The sequence below is a fragment of the Mobula birostris genome, chromosome 10, assembly GCF_030028105.1.
Source record: "Mobula birostris isolate sMobBir1 chromosome 10, sMobBir1.hap1, whole genome shotgun sequence".
Taxonomy (NCBI): Eukaryota; Metazoa; Chordata; class Chondrichthyes; order Myliobatiformes; family Myliobatidae; genus Mobula; species Mobula birostris.
Genome location: NC_092379.1, coordinates 95,005,136 through 95,024,968, shown reverse-complemented (window position 1 = coordinate 95,024,968; position 19,833 = coordinate 95,005,136). Strand labels below are relative to the sequence as shown.

The 19,833-nt window shown below is 40.1% G+C and overlaps 1 protein-coding gene across 10 annotated transcripts in view; it reads right to left on the bottom strand.

The window, feature by feature from the left end:
- Window positions 1-19,833, bottom strand: part of LOC140204174 (Krueppel-like factor 8) — a 196,504-nt gene that overhangs the window by 35,283 nt on the left and 141,388 nt on the right. For 9 of the 10 annotated variants that reach the window (XR_011887546.1, XR_011887547.1, XM_072270629.1 and 6 more), the window contains 4 exons: window positions 12,608-13,172; window positions 6,565-6,657; window positions 1,374-1,512; window positions 807-860 (listed from right to left, as the gene is read on the bottom strand). Coding sequence is in view for 8 of the 10 variants with exons in the window: in XM_072270629.1 (XP_072126730.1) it covers window positions 807-860; window positions 1,374-1,512; window positions 6,565-6,657; window positions 12,608-13,172 (851 nt within the window). In the remaining 2 variants the exon portion in view is untranslated. The remainder of the gene's footprint in view (window positions 1-806; window positions 861-1,373; window positions 1,513-6,564; window positions 6,658-12,607; window positions 13,173-19,833) is intronic. The other variant, XM_072270630.1, reaches the window with a different exon arrangement.

Genomic DNA, 19,833 nt, shown 5'->3' with positions numbered 1-19,833 from the left:
ATTCCTTGCTCATATGTGGTTCCATGGAAGTTGCTATCCAGCACCCTTCTGCAGAGCCATCACTGCTGGGGTTGCAGGAAGGTCACTTGACTGCCAAGACACGATAGGCCAGCCATTCTCCTGCTTGCACAGACAGACTTGCAGGGACCAAAAACCTCAAGTGCTTTATCCTTCCCTGAAGCAGTGAGGCTGCAGAGTACAAGCAGATGGTTCCCTTACTTGCCATGGTCAGGAATAATTTAAGGCAGATTGGCAAATGAAGTTGTATCCTTTCAGCTGGTAAGTGGAATTCATATAGATAAGTGTAATGGTCAGCAGGAACATGGTGGGCCAAAGGCCTGTTTCTATGCTACACACTCTAGGGCCCACCGTCTACCTCCCGCATTTTGTGTGTGTTGTGACTTGATGCTATTTGTTATTTTCTTATTGTGTCCACAATTTCTCAGTTTGGTTGCCCTCTAATGTGCATCTCTAGGAATTACTTCACTGCTGAAACAAGTGGCAAGGACTAGATTCTGCTGAGAAAAAAAAACACAGAACCTGATCCAACCACAGCCACCCTGAACCTAACTCAAGCTCAGGAATGGATTCCAGGCCCGTTCGGCTCAGTTCCAGTGAGGAAACTCTTTTTTAAAAAAAAAATGGAGCCCATGGTGCACTGACTTACCTGTTGCCCCAGCTCATCTGAAGGACCCAGGCAACTTGATGTGTTTACCAACAGTCTACCACTATCATGAGTTATGTCCATGTTTATGAGAGACAACCACTCCTGGCCGTTCCCTTCACACTCTGGCTCGAACACTCACCCATATGGATCATCAAGCAGGCGAGACGGATCAATGGGCCACACAGAGTCCTCCCTATAGAATTGGAAGAAAATAACACCGCTCAGTCACATCATAGCTCTTAACCCACTGCGCACACATTATTGGGGATCTTCTCCAAGCAGTAAACACTCAAACAAAAATCTTACATATATGACTTCTAAATAGCTGTATCCATCTAGAAGCTAGCTGTGCTCTAAAGGTATTGTGCTCGTTTGGACTCAAAATTAGTGTGCAACTTTTTTTTTAATAGTTAATGCCAACTACCAAGGGTTATCTCCATGTTTATTAGAGACACACCAAACACCAACCACTCTTGGCTGTTCCCTTCACAAAAGATCCAAAAACAAAGTACTGTCCAGCTAGTGGAAAATACAAATTCCTGACTGTTTGGATTATATGGCAATACGTACAAATTAATTCAGGCAGCACAAAATACTCAAAAGCAGAGCCAAGACAACTAAAACTGCTGAGTACACTGGTCTTGCATACTGGCAGCTGGCATCTTATAAATGTACAACAGAAGGCAACAACAGTGTGAGTACTTACTCTCTCCCTGTCCCTGACATATTGAGAATGGCAGAGGTGCTCTCATGAACACCGTCGAAGGACATGCTAGGGGAGTCATCATCTTCTTCACTGTCAGTTTTAGTCTCCATTGGGGATATAGGACTCTGATCGATTCTCACTGCAGAAATAAAAATCAAGTTACATTGAATAACCAGATAGAGAGAAACAAAACACCATCTTGCTTTACCCTTTCATAGACCCAGAATGATCACAGTAAAGGCTACAAAGTCCATGATGCACAGATTAAAAGCAACCTCACGATAGTGTACAAAGCTTTGAAGACTTTGGATGGGAGAAGTAGAATGATGTTCCATTAATAAATACAGTGGATTCCAGTTAACTGGGACACATCGGGACCAGTACATTTTCGGCCAATTAAGTGGCTGCCCCAATTAGCCAAAGTTTCATGAAAATAGTTTTAAAAGGTTTCCCTCAAAAAAAGAAAAACTACTTTTTAACTGAGTAACAAATTATGTATTTCAATGAAATAGAAAACAAATTAGAACACCACCAATATTTTTGGCGGTTGTCCTCATATCCAACAACGGGAAACCTGTGCAGAAAGTTTTAGAAGCGGAAAAGCTGTTGCACTGAGGCAGTTCCATTCACTCGACTTCAGACATCTGCGTAAAGTGGGATGAGTAGTCATCACAACTAAAGTCTTCCCTGGTTGCAGTGGATGACCATGTCATCTTCTGTACCTCGTCAGGCCCTTCACTCTCCACGTAGCTTTGCAGAACCGCCTTCTGAGTTGATCTCGTCTGTTCAGTCCACCAGAGGAGACTTCGCATGCTGAGACAGGCATGTCCCTACCTCATTGGGATATGACACCCGCCAGCTACTTTCACCTAGTTTAGCCCACCTGTCGAAGCAGTATATGGGACCTGGCCACTGCCACGTGCAAACAGCTACTTGGAGCCACAGGTGAGAGCTGAGTGTCTGGTGGGGACCAAATGTAACATTCAAGGTGATTGCCGATACCTTCAAATTCTTCATAGTTCTCGACTTGAAGGAGTGAAATCATTTCATTTTTCAGTCCTGACCGTTTCTTGCATTTTTCCAAGTTTGAATGCTTGAAACCACAGTGAGCAATATAGTTTTATATTGTCTTACTGCTCATTTCTTAGCAACTATCAGGGACAAAAATCACTGCTTTTTAAACACAAACACACACAACTGACATGATTTTAAAATTCCTGAACAGCCCCGAGTCTCAGCCTGAAATGTCGACTGTTTGTTAATTTCCATAGATACTGCTTAATCTGCTGAGTTCCTCCAGCATTTTATGCATGTTGCCTTGAATTTCCAGGATCTGCAGATTTTCTCGTGTTTGTTATTTAAAAACTGTTTGCTCTACGCACAGTATAATGTCTAACAGCCACACGGTGTGCATGCAACTGACACTTGTTAGAAAATGTTCAGCAACAGTCTCTTGCCCCAATTAAGCAGCACATTGCCCCAAATAAATGAAAGGAATCCGAGATATTTTTTGATTAGTTTTTGTTCTTTAAGAATTGTCCCAAATAAGCAGCTGACCCGATTAACACATGGCCCAATTAACCGGAATCTACTGTACTTCAATTCCTGAACAGATTTTTTTTTAAGTGATGGGTGAAAAAATACAGAAAAGAATGCAAGACAAGCTTCCTTCTGCAGGTAGAGCCTAAGGTGACCTGCTGTGGAGATGCTGCAAAGTCAATCGGGGATACCAAATGGGAACGGATAGGCATTTGATGGATATCTGTAACATGCAGAGGCAGTGGAAGGAGCAGAGGGGTGGCTAGATTATTCCATGAAGGATCAGCATGGCTCCATTTTTCCCAGAATCATGGTTTTCCAATTTGTTCAGCCTTGATTTCCTACAAAAAAAAACTTTCCACCAACTACACCCTAAATTAATTTACAACATTTCCAAAGCTGGCAGTATCCTGAACTAAAGTAATTTCTTGCCGACTGTCTGGATTAAGCAAGTTATGTATAATTTATTGTTCTGGGTCAGGAATTATTTAAACCTGCCTGTTCCTTTAAGGTGTAAAGATCACGTTATGGTAGATTGAAAGATTTTGTTTCAGAGGATGTGTGGCTGGATGACTGTTGCACTGAAAATTTACAACACCAGATATACCTCATATACCGTCTAGGTAGTCTCCAGCCCTTTGGTATGAACATAGAATTCTCCAACTTCCAGTAATTCCCTCCCCCTCCCTTCCCCTATCTCTATTTCACTCTGCCCCCTCCCCCAGCTGCCTATCATCTCCCTCTTGGTTCCGCCTCCTCCTACTACCCATTGTGTTTTCCCCTATTCCTTCTTCACCTTTCCTATCACCTCCCTGTTTCCCCTCCCCCACCCCTTTATCTTTCCCCTTACTGGTTTTTCACCTGGAACCTACCAGCCTTCTCCTTCCCACCCTCCCCCACCTTCTTTATAGGGCCTCTGCCCCTTCCCCCTACAGTCCTGACGAAGAGTTCCAGCCCAAAACGTCGACCAATCTTTTCCACGGATGCTGCCCGACCTGCTGAGTTCCTCCAGCGTGCTGTGAGTGTTGTTTTGACCCCAGCATCTGCAGAATATTTTGCGTTTACATTTGATTTGCTGTATCCCTGTCAGTTGAAAATGTTACTGAGCTTAATCCCACTTTGCAGCCCTTGGTCTGCAGGCCTGCAATTCACAGTTAGAGGTGAGAAGGCAAACTGTAACTATGATATTTGGACTCGGCAACACGATACAGATAGGTTCCGTAAACGGGCGAAAACTTGGCAAATGTGTTTAATGTAAGGAAGTGTGTCATGTAAGAGTAATCAAAGAAGCGTACTTATCTAAATGCAGAGAAAGAGATTGCAAATAACTGGAGTACAGTGGGATCCAAACTCAGTGGCCACTTTTTTTTTTGAGGTACGGGAGTGGAACCCATTATGTTCTTCTGCTGTGGTAGCCCATCCACTTCAAGGTTCAACATGTTGTGCTTTCAGAGACGCTCTTCTGCACTTCACTATTGTAATGCGTGGTTATTTGAGTGACAGTCACCTTCCTGTCAGCCTGAATCAGTCTGGACATCCTCCTCCGATCTCTCTCATTAACAAGGCACTTTTGCCCAATAAACTGCCACTCCCTGGATATTTTTTGTTTTTCCACACCATACTCCGTAAACTCTGGAGACTTATGTATGAGAACCCCAGGAGATCAGCAGTTTTTGAGATATTTTCACTGTCATTCCACAGTCAAAGTCATTTAGATCATATTTCTTCCTCCATTCCAATGGTTGGTCTGAACAACTGAACCTTTTGACCATGCCTGGGTGCTTTTATTCATTGAATTACTGCCACCTGATTGGCTGATTAGATATTTGCAATAACAAGCAGGGGTACAAGTGTACCTAATGAAGTGGCCACTGAGTGCAGATTTTTCTGTGCATGCAACACTGAAGTTAGAAGACAAGTACAATAAGTAGTTAAGGTGGCAAATAGCATATTGGTCTTCATTGCAAGGATGTTAGAGTTTAGGGAAGTATTGTTACTATTGTACAGAGTGCAGTGAGGCCATGCCTGGAGTACCATGTATAATTTTGTTCTCCTTATTTGAAAGATATACTAGCACTCAAAGAAGATCAGAAGAGATATACTGTGCTGATAACTGGGATAAGAGAGTTGACTTATAACTGGTTAAAAAAAAATTAAATCTGTATTTATTAGTGTTTAGAAAAGTGATCAAATTGAAACAAGATCTTACAATGGCACAATAAAGTAGATGTAAATGATGAGTTAGTTTATTATTATTATTAATACTGCTACTACTACATGTACTAAGGTTCAATGAAAGCTTTGTTTGGCATACCAACCATGCAGATCATTTTTATAACATTAGTGCAATGAGATAGTACAAAGAAAAACAATATCAGAATTAAGTGCTACCATTACAGATGTTGAGATTTTTTCCACAAGTGACAGAGCTGTGATCAAGGGGGCATAGTTACACAATTAGGGCTCAGTCATTTAAAACTGTGGTGTACAGGAATTTCTTTTCACCAAGGGTAACGATTCTCTTTAATTCTCAACCCTGGGGCGTTATGGAAGTAAGAACATTGGAGCTACACAAAGAGGAAATAGTTGAATTTCTGAGAGACTGGGGAATTAAGAGCCATTCAGGACAGCACAGAAGAGGACTTGAAGTCTTGGCAAATCAGCCATGATCATGTTAAATAGAACAGGAGGCCTAAAGAGCCAGGTCACCTACTCCTGCTCCCCTTGTGTTCTTGTACGGATTATCCAAATACTTTATGCTGTATACATGATGATATTTTTCCTCTTCTTCCAACTTGCCTCATCATTCCCTGGATGAAAAGCTTCCAGATCTCCCTGCTAATCTTTTGTACTTAGTACTTTAACCCCGAGCCAATGATTCCTCTTTTCTATTTATCGTGTGTAGTTCCTTCATAATTAGGATGTATCAAATTGTTTCCCCAAACCTCCCCATCTTCCTCTTTTCCAAAGAAAATAACCTTTTATCCAATCTTGCTTTATAGCTAAAACTTGAGATTTGAAGACACATCACATCCACTGAACACCCTCTCCAGTGCAACTGCATCTTTCCTGTAAAGTGGCAATCCAAACTTTTAAGCAGTAGTAAAGCAGTGGTTACACTAGCATTATGTACAGCTCAGAAATCTCTATGCTCTTATACTCCAAGCTTCAACTAAAGGAGGAAGGAAAGCCACTTGCACCTTAGCCATTTCATTTACTCTCGCTACCCTAAGGATATATGGACACACAATCAGTTCCCCTTTATCACCCCCCCCAATAGTCTTCAATTTCTCAATGTTCTGGTCATTTTTAGTATTTTCTTCAGATAGTTGATATTTCTGATACAGTCTGCCACGTGGGAGTAAATGTCACTGATCCAAAAGTGAAAATAATTAACAACGTACTGGTGACCTCAAAATCAGGCTGACCAATGAATATTATCAATTCTATACACCAATTCTGACCCATTCATCATGTCAGTAAAATCTTCAAACTGCCATCCTCCACAACTGAAGGGTCATCACAAAACCATACAATTCCAGGAATTTGTACATGCTCAGCTGAACTGGCAGGGTGGCAGTACAGGTACTATCAATGTACAAGATTCACTACCATTAAGAGTCCAGAGGGTGTTACAGAATATTATACTTACTTTTGTCCTTGTTTGGTCCCAAATTTTTGGGGGTAAATGCATCACAGTGAGCTCCAAGACCAGGAACATTCTTCACTTTCCCAAGGTAATGAACTGCAGCCAAGGCAGAAACAGACCTGTTGTTAGGGGGAGAGAGCCACAACTGGCCTCTGTGTTTCTGACCAGAGCCCAAAGAAAAGCTGAGAATTCTAATTTCCCAACAGCACAACTGTCACATGAATCATGGGGAACTTTCAAATCAAAGTAATAGCCATTGAACACAGCTGCAGATCCAGATCCAAGACGTGGAGATTGGGCTCTCCACCTTGGGCCTTGATTGATTGGCAATCTGGAAATGAGGTTAGAGGGGCAAAAATGTTATCCCTCACTGGATTGTCTAGAAATAGGGGTCACAGTCTCAAAAGGAAGGGCCTGTCATTAGGATAAAGACAACAAACTTCTTCAAACAGGGGGTGGCATATCTCTGAAATTGTCTACCCACAAAGGGTATACTGGCCCAGTTGCTGACTATATTCAAGGGAGTGATTAATAGATCTTAGATATTGAAGGAAACAGTGGATATAACGTTACTGCAGTAAAAAGCCAACTAAGTAGAAGATTAGCGATGATTTTACTGAATTGTGGAGTAGTTGCAAAGGGCTGAACAATCCACTCCTGCTTCCATCTCTTATCTTCTTATCCCATGATACCTGTTTAGCTAACTAACTAAACCTTTGATGCCCCAAAATTAACCTGAGAATGGTCTCAACTATATTCTGCTCAGGTGAGGAGACAGTAAGTTGATTTTCTAGGGTGATTTTTTTTTAAATTTTAAGAGCAATAGATTTTTTTTAAAAAACATTCATTATCAGCTATATAACTGACTACGAAACTACATAATTATCCCCCCTCACACTCTATGGCTAATCAGCACTGGAGTGACATTAATTAGGTTATCACAGTCTAACTCAGACTAACATGCTGACTCCATATCTGGGCTGCAATGAACTCTGCTCTTTGAAATACAGGTTGCGGCATTAATATAATACGCTGCCTCTTGCATCCCTGGTTTGTTGGTCTGGGCTAATCATCTGCCCACTAACCAGTGTGCGGACTTACTTTTGATATCTTGGAAAAGTATATCTTCGCCTTGTTCACCTTTAATGCATCAACATCTCCAAGAGCAACCACTGGCCAAGCTTATGCTGCTGTTTGTACTATGGGGCAGCACAATACTGAAATAAATGCACTACTACTGGGCTGCAAAGTTTAAAGGGAATGAACACTGACTGGAGAGGAGGAAAAGATACACCAATAGCAAAATTTAATGTTTAATCTTGGCAGCCATTAGCCTAATCAAACCACGTGCAAAATCTTCTGTACTTATCAATTCGCACACAAGAAACGCAGTACAGAGAAGAGATACTGATTATTAGAACTGATACTGGACATAAGTTTATTGTGTAATTTGAGTCATATACCATTGACAGCATCAGGATAAGATGCTTTTTGTTGTTCCCTTAATAGTCACACAGGAAATAGTGTTGAAAGGCACTGATGGTTACCATTCAGTTGCACTGTCATTGTGAAGACAAGAGAATGCAGATGTTGGAATCTGGAGCTAAAAGCAAACTGCTGGAGGAATTCAGCAGGTCAAGCGGCATCTGGATACTGCTTGACCCACTAAGTTCCTCCAAAGGTTTGTCTTTTGCACTGTCCTTATGTCTTCCTACCAGGACGTAAATCACATCTTTGTAATTTTCAGACCAAAATTTAAAGCGAAATATTGTGAATGAACTTCGCTAAACACTTCTAAACCAACAAACATTTCATACTAGATCATCACTGAACAATGAACCACGGTGATTGAATACAGTGGAAGAGAACACACATCTACATAGTGATAAGTCAATGATCTAGGGCTATATGGTGGTGAACTCGCTAATGAATGCCTAGGGTAAGTGGTTAGCATTTCTCTTATTGAAGATAGTCACTGTCTGCCAACATACCACAGCAAATTCCTAATATATGTAAATGTATATAGCGAATAAAGTTGCTGCTTGATATCTGATCCTTCTTGTAACTTTTTTTTTGCATTTTTGTTACTTTCCTCTTCTCATCCCATGCCTGAATATTGTTAAGGTCTTGCTATACACAAGTGAGGACTATTTCACTTTCCAAGGAGATGTAAATGGAATTGAAAATTACATAGTCATGAGCCAATATCCACCATCTGACTTCATGACAGAAGGCAAGAAAACAACGAGACAGCTGTCCTGACGAAGGGTCTCGGCCTGAAACGTCGACTGCACCTCTTCCTACAGATGCTGCTTGGCCTGCTGCGTTCACCAGCAACTTTGATGTGTGTTGCTTGAGACAGCTGAAAGTTGTCATGGACAACCTATGCCTTTTACACAGGGTAAGATACTTTTAAGATGATTGGAGGAAAATATAGGGTGATGTCAGAGGTAGTTTTTTTTAAAAAAACAGTAGCAGGAGCATGGAACACACTACCACATAGAAGCAGATACATAAAGGGTAGTTAAGTGATCCCTGAGAATATGGATCAAAGAAGATTATATGTCTACCTGGGAGGGAAGCTTTAGACTGATCTTGGAGTAGGTTAACGGTGACACAACATCATGGGCTGAAGGGGCTATATTAAGCTGCACCATTCCATGTTCTATGGTCTGAATACCTATAAACACTCGCAAGGGAGTGAAATGCTCCTTTCAGAGGTAAGTGCAAGTCACATTTATCAAACATGGAAGCTTCCCACTTTGCTGTTTGAGCATCTTTAACCTGTGAAATGCAACAATGAGAAATAAAAGCATCGTGTATTGCAGTCATCAAGGATCTGCAGGCCAGACTTTTGCAAATGGAAGTAACCTTGGCTTTGATCTTGAGACCAGGGCAAACTTTTGTCTCAGTTTCCACTTAAGAATTTCAGGTTACAAAGGTCAGTAAGACAACTTGGAAGAACATCCCTGCCTAGTCAGTCTTCCCCTTAAGAAGTGTTCATTAGCAGGTGGCTCCCTGTGGTGCCTGGGAGAATAAGGCTTTAAGTGTTCTCGCTTTTGACAAAAGGTTTGTACTCATTTGGTGCTCGATATTCATTTGATGACCATAGAGACATTTCTGTTTTTGTATTCATCTGGCAATTTTGGTGAATGATTCTTGAAGGAAAAACTTGCAGAAACCACCATAGGGTGTGGTGACTGGGAAGCCATTTCGGCTCAGTTTATTTGGATGCTAGTTTGCTGCTTCTGGTTTCTCTATAATCTAATGCCAGAGATTCAGCTGTTGATGCTCATTCTTGAAACAGAATACCATTACCCAAAGGGACCCCAATAACGGTTTTAAAATACAGCTAATGAATTTTCCTGTTTTGCTTTAAGAGCATTTCAAAATGGCAAGAGGGAGATCATTAAAGCTTTTTTTAAACAGCAGATTTTAGACTCAGGCCAAATCCAAGACTTCAGTGGAACCCACATCTCCCTAATTCAGAGGTAAGAGAGCTCCACTGAGCTAAAACTATCACATTTATCTGTCAGTGTTTAGAAAGAGGTTTTTAGTAACCCTAATTTCAGTAAACAGTTCAGTAGTACATTGATGTAATGCACTGATCGGCAATTTCTGCTCAAAGCATAAATACAAAAATTTAAAAACTAACATAAGCATTATAACTGACCATAGCTATAATATGTTAATCTACCACTCTGTAGCCACCATAATGAAAAATATGTCCATAATTAAGCACATTGTACTGTGCAATTAGGACTAGCTCCCTGAAAACACATCAAAATAAAGATTAAGATGCAATATTAGAAGGTCTGCAAAAGGCTCTGCAAAGTTGCTAAACTCCCTGTAATTACAATACAAACACCTAAAAGAAATCGGTACAGTCTCTGTTTAAAAAAATATAGACAGTGCAGATAGACTTGCAAAAGACATTGAAATCTTGATTCCTAGTCTGCAGGACATTAGGAAAATTCTTCCTATTGCACTCTAATCAGGGCATATTTACAAAAAAAAATTGCCAGTGAACTAGCAGGCAAAGCTCAAAGTAGTTATTTTGGTCTCAAATCTACTTTGGCTCCCATTCTTTCCAAATTAGAACACACTGGATTATATAATTTCCCTGAGCTGCTCTATTCTCCTTGTGATCTAGGATCACACCATCTGCTCTAAAGGGAGTTGACACTGCAGAAGGGAAAAGAAAGCAAAGTTCACAGAATGAAAAATATGCAGACCTTAAATGTACCATATAAAAATGCTACTCCTGAGCTTTTTATGGAGTTTATAAACAAGTACATATAAACATACTGGTTCTTGTGGCACCCAAAAGTGAAAAATACTTTTAAACCTTTGGCTTGGCAAACACACAATTCAGAAACCAATGAACTTTTCTGAATTATTAGACTACAAAACAAAAGGCATCCAATCTCCACAACTTGCTGCTGGTCATTTTATGAATATCCAGATATGTAGCCTTTTACCCCATTTTAGCAGGACATCATAGAGTGGGTACAAAGTATATTAGTTAAATGAACCTAAAGCAAATTATCAAGATTTCAAAGTAATAGATATTTTTTCATCAGTTTTCTTTCCTCCCTTCCTGAAAACATAAATTTCCTAATGGAGTAGGGCCCTAACATGCAGCACTGTCGTTTTGGGGTGAGAGAGTGCGCATGGGAGAGAGAAAGAGAGGGGGAGAGAGAAGGAAAGAAATGAATGTGTGCGTGCCAATGTGCACTGGCAGGGATGGCTTTATTACCCATCCCCAGCTGTCCTGAACTGAATGTCCTTTTCAATGAACCATGGTTTTGATGCCTCTGAACAGCTTGTGGATTCATTCAAACAAGTTGATGTGGGACTGGAGTCACCTATACGCCAGCTATGAGAAGTTTCATATTTCAGTGTAAGCGATGGGATCAGTTGTCCACTTTTCCTTAACTATTTGGGAGCTTGGTTACATGCATTAGTTCTTACAGTGATTAGATGCATCATATTGGCTATAATATGGAGATCATGGAAGGCACTAGAACTGGGGTTTACTGCATCTCAACAATTCTATGGACCTTGAATGGATTCTAGATTTTCTTTTAATTCTTTGAGGATTCCCCTTGATTGAACTTTGAAAAGATATGCAGTCACTACAAGACCAATCCTATCTCACTTAACATAAATCCTGACCAACAACTTGTTCCTCTGATCCCTCACCTGTTGGCCAACCACACAAACCTACCAGCAAACCTACCGAGATTGGCAAACGTGGTCTGCAATTTTAACCTGGGACCTTATCAGCCAATAAGCAGCACTGTTCTTAGAGAAAACAGGGAAATCGTGCTAATTTTTCACTGGCCATTAATCAGAGAAGGAATATTTGCTCTTATGGAGTTGTGAAATAACATACATCATCAGCATTTTTAAAAGAACATGATCTTTTGTGTAAGTACTTTGCTTTTTCATGTAAACAATATCATAATTGTGTAATGGATGCACCTACACCAGTAGGCAGATCCGGCAACAATGCTGGATAAATATTTTATACCATCATCGAAAAACATGTACATTGCGGTTGTTTTGCTAGATGTTATTGACTTTGAGCAGTGCAAGTATTGTAGACTTATATAGTGAATGGAGGAAATTAAGACCACTGTTCAGCAATCGTTGCAACATAAATGGGAAATGATTATCCTCCCTCTACTCCCTTACACTGAAATATGCAGAAAAATGGAAAAAATAATTTCACACGAAAAAATGGCTACCAATATCCTGAATGTATCAATTTCAAAAATGTCTGCAATATTTAAAGGAACTTCCAAATTCCAGTTTCAGCTGAATTTTAGATACAAGTTGATGAGTTTTACCTAAAACTCCAGCTCACTGACTGATGCCTCAAAGTTAGGCAATCACAGCAAGGTCACTTGGCTCTGCGTATGGAAAGATAACCAAATGCTAAATTAATATGGACACCGTAAAGCAGAAGTTAATTGCATCAAAAGTTACAGGATATCTAATCAATTTAGGAGTCACTCAGAAAACGAATCAATTTCCTTACCTGCACCTTCACTTTTTCCATCATCCCCTATAAGAGGGACAGTGATTGATGACGTCACACCATCAGGCTGTACTGCTGTGTAGACCACAGGCAATGACTGGACAACCACAGGCAGATGTTGCAGGTTTCCCATTTTCCTGGGTAAGCTGATTGACGGCACTGTGTGTATGACATGCAGAATCTGCTGACCTCCAACCCCCTGGGACGAGGCCAAGATGGAACCTGGTGATAACACTGCAGGGATGGCTGAAGTGACATTGACTGGTCCTCCAGTTAAGATGTCCGAAGAAAATGAAGAGGTTGCTGTTATAACTGGAAGTGATGATGAAACCACGGGCGCTACTGGTGAGGTCCTAGACTTATTTAAGGACAAATCAACAGGTTCTGTCTGTGGCTGGTTATCATCATTTGAAAGCAGTTCCTCTGGTGGTTCCATTTTAATGTTGCTTAGTAACACTGGTGCATCTTTCTTCAGATCACCAAGCAGTGTAGAAGATTCCATTTTCACATTATTTATCAACATTGGGACTGATTCCGTTCGTTCGCATTCAGAGGCTTGGACTGACTGCAAAGAGAGAAGATTTTTTTTTAATATAATGTTTGCAAATGTGAAACTATTATTTAGTTTAGCTACATTACAGTGCAGTTCAAATTGATTTGTATGATTTTACTCAAGCATTTAATATATTTAAAAAATGAAATAAATGGCAACTTTTTGGCTTCACAACTGCTGCCAAAAATAGAGCAGAAGAGACTACTACAAATAGTATGGAAATGACAAAATGACAAAAGATCACTGTACTGTTGGTTGAATGATATAAGGTACACACCTTTGAAACACAACATATCATATAATCAATTAGGCCGTCATATAGTTCAGTTTTAGTCCCATTGATTTTGTTTTTCACACTTCAAAAAGGAAACGTGAATTAGTTGGTGGAATCTTGTCCAACTACACTTAGTGGTGCAAGTAATGTACCACATGAAAACTTGCCAGTGGTGTTCAACTATCTCTCAGATCAACACTGCAACAGACCCAAAAGTTATCTCAACACAAATGTAGCCACTCAATTTGATCTGTTTATTTCCCATAGAAACCCCTGCATTACAGCCAGAACTACAACCCAGAAGTACTTAACTGATGCTTTGAAACCACTGTGTGGTAATGAAATGTCCCAGCACATCTGCAGAAAATTCATTTCCCCACTAAAATCACTGAAATGGCAGAGGCACCTATCACTTACTATGTGTATATATCTCAACAGCCTAGTCATAACACATTTGCTCTTCTTACAGCTGTTTATTTGTAATTCTATTATATCTTAGCCATTCGGATTTAAATCTTTCCTCTGCTGTTAAGTGTCTACCCAAATCACTCTTTTGCTTTTCCCTCCCCTGAAATCATTGGGTTCATCAAAAAAAAAACTGTCCATTAGAATTCACATTTCAGTATCTGGCACAAATGACCATTAAACAAACACACAAGTTTTTGACAGAGAATCTTGCAGTTTGGCCTCACACTGAAACTGGTTCTAGTCTAATTTCCAGGCACACAGAACGTATTACCCATTTCTGACCAACAGCGAGAGTAAACCTTAGTTGACATTCAATATCAAAATTACAATCTTTGTACAAAGACCACAGCTCCTCTATTTTGTCGTGGCTGCACAGTCTATAGAGGCAATTGCTCCTGCAAAGGTGTGTCAGTGTCTTAGTTCACATAGACCAATAAACATTTTGTTGATGGGCCCATTTCATGGAAGCCTGCAATGATCAAGGACCTAGGCACTAGGCACTAGGCCTTGGAACAGGTTCATAATCAGAATCTGGTTTAATATCACTGGCATATGTTGAGAAACTGATGTTTTGCAGCAGCAGTTTATACACTACGTTATTGAACAGAACAGAGGGGCAGGAAAGGGTGTTAGCCAGGGAGAGGAAGGGTTGAATATCAGAAGGTTAGCGCAAGTGTGAATCAGTTAATACAGTAGAAAGGTCAGGGCAAGAAACAGTTGACAAGGTCATGGAGAAAAGGGGAAGGAGGGGCAGGGTGGGTCAGCGAGGGAAAAAAAAAGGGGGAAGTGGAAACCTCCTGTTATGGGCCAATCACACAACCTCCTTTTTGTTGCCATTTCCCCTCCCCCACTATTTCTACAAGTTTGAGCATTTTCATTTCTAATCTTTCCCAGATCTAATGAAAAGACATCAACCCGAAGTGTTGACACTGCTTTTCCCTCCACAGAGCCTGCTGAGTATTTCTAGCTTTTCTTGTGCATTTTGGTTACTGAGATGACAGTTTTGTCTAAATATGCATCCAAATATATGCCCTTACAGAGAAAGATTCCTAAAATTGTTAAATTCCTAAATTGAGACTAGGAAGGTGCAAACTGCCCAAATGGATGATAATGCTCCACCTTTTTGATTTGCCTACCAAAGTGGACAACCTCACATTTAAATGCATCTGCCATGTACTCAAACACTCGTGCAACTTGTCTATATTGCTTTGAAGCTCTGTTGGCCCTAAACCCCACAATCCACACAGTCGTGGGTCATCGGCAACCTCAGAAATGTCAGAGTTGGTTCTCTCATCCAAAATATTTAAATATATTGCAAATTGTTGATGAGACTGCTAGGTCTCTCTCTCACTCCTAGAACTCTACAACTCCTGTGAAGTCTCAGCCATAGTGCACGTTCCTACCAGCCAGCTGCTTTAGGAAGTGTGCCTGAACGGGTTAATGCCCTTCTCACAATTTTGTGTTGCACGTTGTCTGAAGCTACATTCAGCAAACCTGTTCCTGTTAAAGATCACAAAACCCCATTCAGTGGGGGCATAATCCACCATAGCACTGCCTGGTAATGTTGTAAAGTTTATTGGGAACTTCACTGGTTAAAGCATTCTGCAGGATGTGTTTAGCGCCCCAAAGGGAAAATCCTATTTCAGGCCTTTATATTCCTATAAGCCGAGGTACCCTGGCTGCTTGAATGACTTATTCATTTGCCAGAAGAAAACAGTAGAATGCTCATGATATCTCAAGTCCAGTGTCAAAGCCATCTGAAACAACTTCCCAACTAAAGCCATCCCCTTCTCTAGTATGGGTCACTTGGTCATACACAGAAACCAACATGAGAGATGGATCCACATCAGTGGGGATCATCTAGCCCACAGATGATTATGAGCAGCGGTATTTATGAAAACACTACTTTGGAAATGCAATTCATTCCAGCCATCAAATGCTTTCAGTAATAGTGGCCATTACATATATTGTTCAATTAATTGGATAAACACTTCACCATAATGGTGAGAGCTTTCTATAATCCAAGCTGTGACTGAAAATATTTCTTCAGATTTATCTTGATGCCAATTATATCACTGAGTAAATTGCAAGCTCTGACGCATCTATCATTGCGAGTGGCTGCAAAACTCTTTAATGAGTGTATTTATCTGAAATAAAATAATGCTATCCCTACTGATGGACCCCCATAATCATAGTTGTAATGGGGAAGCTGAACTGGTCTGGTGCACAATATAAACCTTCACCACTGAGACCCTTAAAATAATAAATAGCTTAAAGTAGGAGTGTCAGCATACACCTACAGTATTTATGGTTCCTTTGCATCTGGGTCTTGTGTTATATTTATTATTAGCTCGAATATCATGTCCAGTGTTTTGTAGTCAAGAGCAGTCCTTAAAGAGCTTCACAAAGTCCATATGGCTAAAAGGGAACTAACAGACCTTTTGCCATGGACCACTGCTGAATAAAAAGGAATTATGCGCACAGCCCCTTAGTTCCTTACTGGTAGATGTGCTTGACTAGACAAGAATCCTAAGGAGTGAAGTTTTCAGGAAAACTTGAGGACTTTCACATCCCTACCAGCATGTCAAAAAGAGAATTTCTCTGCCATATAGGCTCCTGCAATTCTCATTGTCTAGCACCCACTGTGCCTCATAAAAAAAGAAATGTGCTTCGCTCACTGCGGGCTGCAGTTCTAGGATGGTACAGTCAGAGTAAGCTCCACTAGTTTTCTGGTGATGCAATGGCTGTTACTGCACAAGCTTCAAGCTGTAGGGCTGAAGCATGGAAAGGAATCAAAAGCTTGAGGAGGAGAGGATCATCTAGAATAATGTGTGCATGATGATATTTTGCACTCTGATATTCAGTTTTAGTTGTTGGTTGAGTGTTTCTCATCCTATTTTTGGATCTAGATGGCAGTGTAGATTTTATTTCTTTAATAATGTCCAGTTACTCGCACAGGTGTGCAGTTCCATACCCACTGCCACTAATAAATAATAAAGCTGAATACATACAGAATGCTAAAGTTCTAATGATTCTAGATGTTATGAATATATTTTGCAAGAGACTTAATGAACAGTTGACAAATTGAATTATTTCCCACACAACTTTTGGGAGGTCACTCTGAATGATTAACTGGCTGCAGGTCTATACATAAAGATGGAAAAAAAACACCTGAAGACCACAAGAAACACTTTATATTTGGCACTAAGTTTAAAAAGCATTAAAGAAACTTCAGAGGCAAAAAAAAATCTTTTAACTGTACTGCAATGTGCCTTGAACTATAGCAAAAGTTAAAGCAAGTTTGGAGATGTCAATATGGATTGGTGTGTCAGGGATCCAACATCCAAGTACATTTCTCTTTCATCTAAAGTTTAGGACTGAAGACTGATCTTTTCAGAAAGGTGTGGTGAATTTTCTTCTCTCAGGGTCATGAGTCTTTGGAACACGTTTTCAGAAGGACACAGAAGCAGACTCTGAATATTAAGGCAACAGTTCAAAAATTCATGAGAATCAAGGTAGAAGATCATGAGGGTAGATGGAACTGTAAAGTTGAAATTACCATTAAATATTAAAAGACTGCATCAGATTGAGTCTAGTAATCCACTAACTCAGAATTGAAATATTCATATGTAGGCATTGAAAACATGTTCAGAGATTTAACGGGAGTCCTAAAAATTGGTGCTGAAGTCACATATACAGGTCTTAGATCTTACCATCTTAAAGTTCACTTTTATATGATGATGCATCCTAGACAGAAATTGAAGGAACAGTAATGAAGAATGGACAAGAACCTCCTCGTGTGTTACATTGTCAAAAGAAGAAATGAGCTATGCACAAATCAAGAAGGAGCTCCTGAACAGTTATGCCTACTTGTGACAGGTCAGTGAGAGACAGTGAGCATTGAAATAGGTCAGACCACAGAAAATAGTTCTTGTGATTTTTAAACAATTCAGAGTCTGCAAGAAACATGGAAAAATCTCTAAACTTTCCTTTGAAAGTAATGCACAAAAAGGTAGACAAGATGATAGGGTCAGATACAGTGAGCAGGGCATACTTGCCCAAAATTAACACAGTGGGTGCCAGTTAATTAGTGGGGGGGCACAATCGGTTAATCGGGACAGCCACTTATTTGGGACAACTCTTAAGAACTAAAACTAATCCAAGAAAATGGCCAGGATTCCCTTCCTTCATTGGGGATGCTGTGCCACTTTAATCAGGGCAGGAGACTGTTGCAGAACAGTTTCGAACTAGAATCAGACACATGCACTTGTGTGGCCGTTAGACCCACTACTTAGAGCAGTTTTTAAAAATAGCATCAGCTTGTGTTCAAAAAGCTGTAATTTTTATCACTGAGTATTGGCAAGAAATAAGCAGTAAAACAATTCAGAACTGTTTGCTTACTGTAGTTTCAAACATAGACTTGGAAATGCAAGAAATGGCTAAGAATGAAAATGAAATGATTTCACTGCTTCAACAAGTTAGGAACTAGAAAAGATGTTAAGGTATCAATATAATCATGTTGAATGCGAAAATGAAAATTTGGAGGATGCAATTATTGAAGGTATTGTATGAAGACAGTCTTATCTACACTAGGTAGATGTGTTGATTTTGCTCATTACGCCCAATCAGATCAATGCGGCAGTGTACAGGTACACTGGATGAATTCCTGTCAATACTAATTAGGAACTAACAGAGTTTTTAAAGTACAGTGGTAATATTGATATTTTTCTATTTTGTTCTGTATTTCATTTAAATAAGCAATTCATTACTCAGTTAAACATTAGTTTGTCTTTCCATGAAACTTCAGCTAATTGGGGCAGCCACTCAATGGGGCAAAAATATACTGGTTCTGATGTGTCCCAATTAATCAGAATCCACTGTACTCTGACTTTTTTTTGTAAGAAATTCACCATCATAAACCACCTTCAATTAGAGATGCACCTTGAAAAGATATTTATGTAACTACAGATGACAAGAGTTATGAGTAATTCAACAAACTGGAGATGCACAAATGTCTTCATTCTCACTTTGACTTTTAAAACTTTTATTAACGCCACAAGAAAACAACATTAACTTGCATTGGTAGATGTAATGCATAAAAACTAATGCCAGTTGTTCATTCAATGTACGGTGACTTTAAAAAGGTTATAACTGTCAAGTGTGAGATTTTCTCTATTGACGATGAAGATGATGTCGACTCAGACCGGACAGGCCAGTGTCGGGCATTTCCATGCCTTACAAGGCACAGTTCGAAAGGCTGTGTGGGGTGCCACTCCTCGCACAGACATTTCGCAGTATTATTTAATGAGGCTGAGTTGCAAGCTCGACATCAACCTGGCGCGGATGGAGAACACGCACGTGTGCGGTCTGTCACTGGATCAAACTCGGGAACCTCCGTTCTCAAGCCCGGCGCTGATCTCACTGTGCCACCAGCCGACCTAATTGGACTCAATTTCTCTATTGGACTACGAAATCACCTGAACATAAACAACACATTTCAAGGTATATTTACTTGGTTGATCAAAATTCATCAAGTAAGCAGCTGTTCTTCAACAGGACATCTTGGCTATGTCAAGGGTGAAGTTTTGATGCTGATATCAATTGAAGCTGTTACTTTACTGATGTGGTAGGACTTATTTCACCTATAACTGACTGTATTTGGCAAAGAATATCCAATAAGGTCTGTAAGAATTGAAAAATCAATCATCCCAGTAACTGATAATGACCAATATTTACATCTGTAGAGTTTGCAACGACAAGAGCTTCTGGTTGTGTGACATCAAGTGCCACCGCTGCCTGTGGACCTGGAAGGCAGCATCAACCACCAATGTGATGGAAGAACATTGTGTTTTTACAGTGTCTGTTATATTCGAGATAATTAAATGATGAATCCCACACCCATAGGAAAGGAGGTATGGAACAAACTGCAGG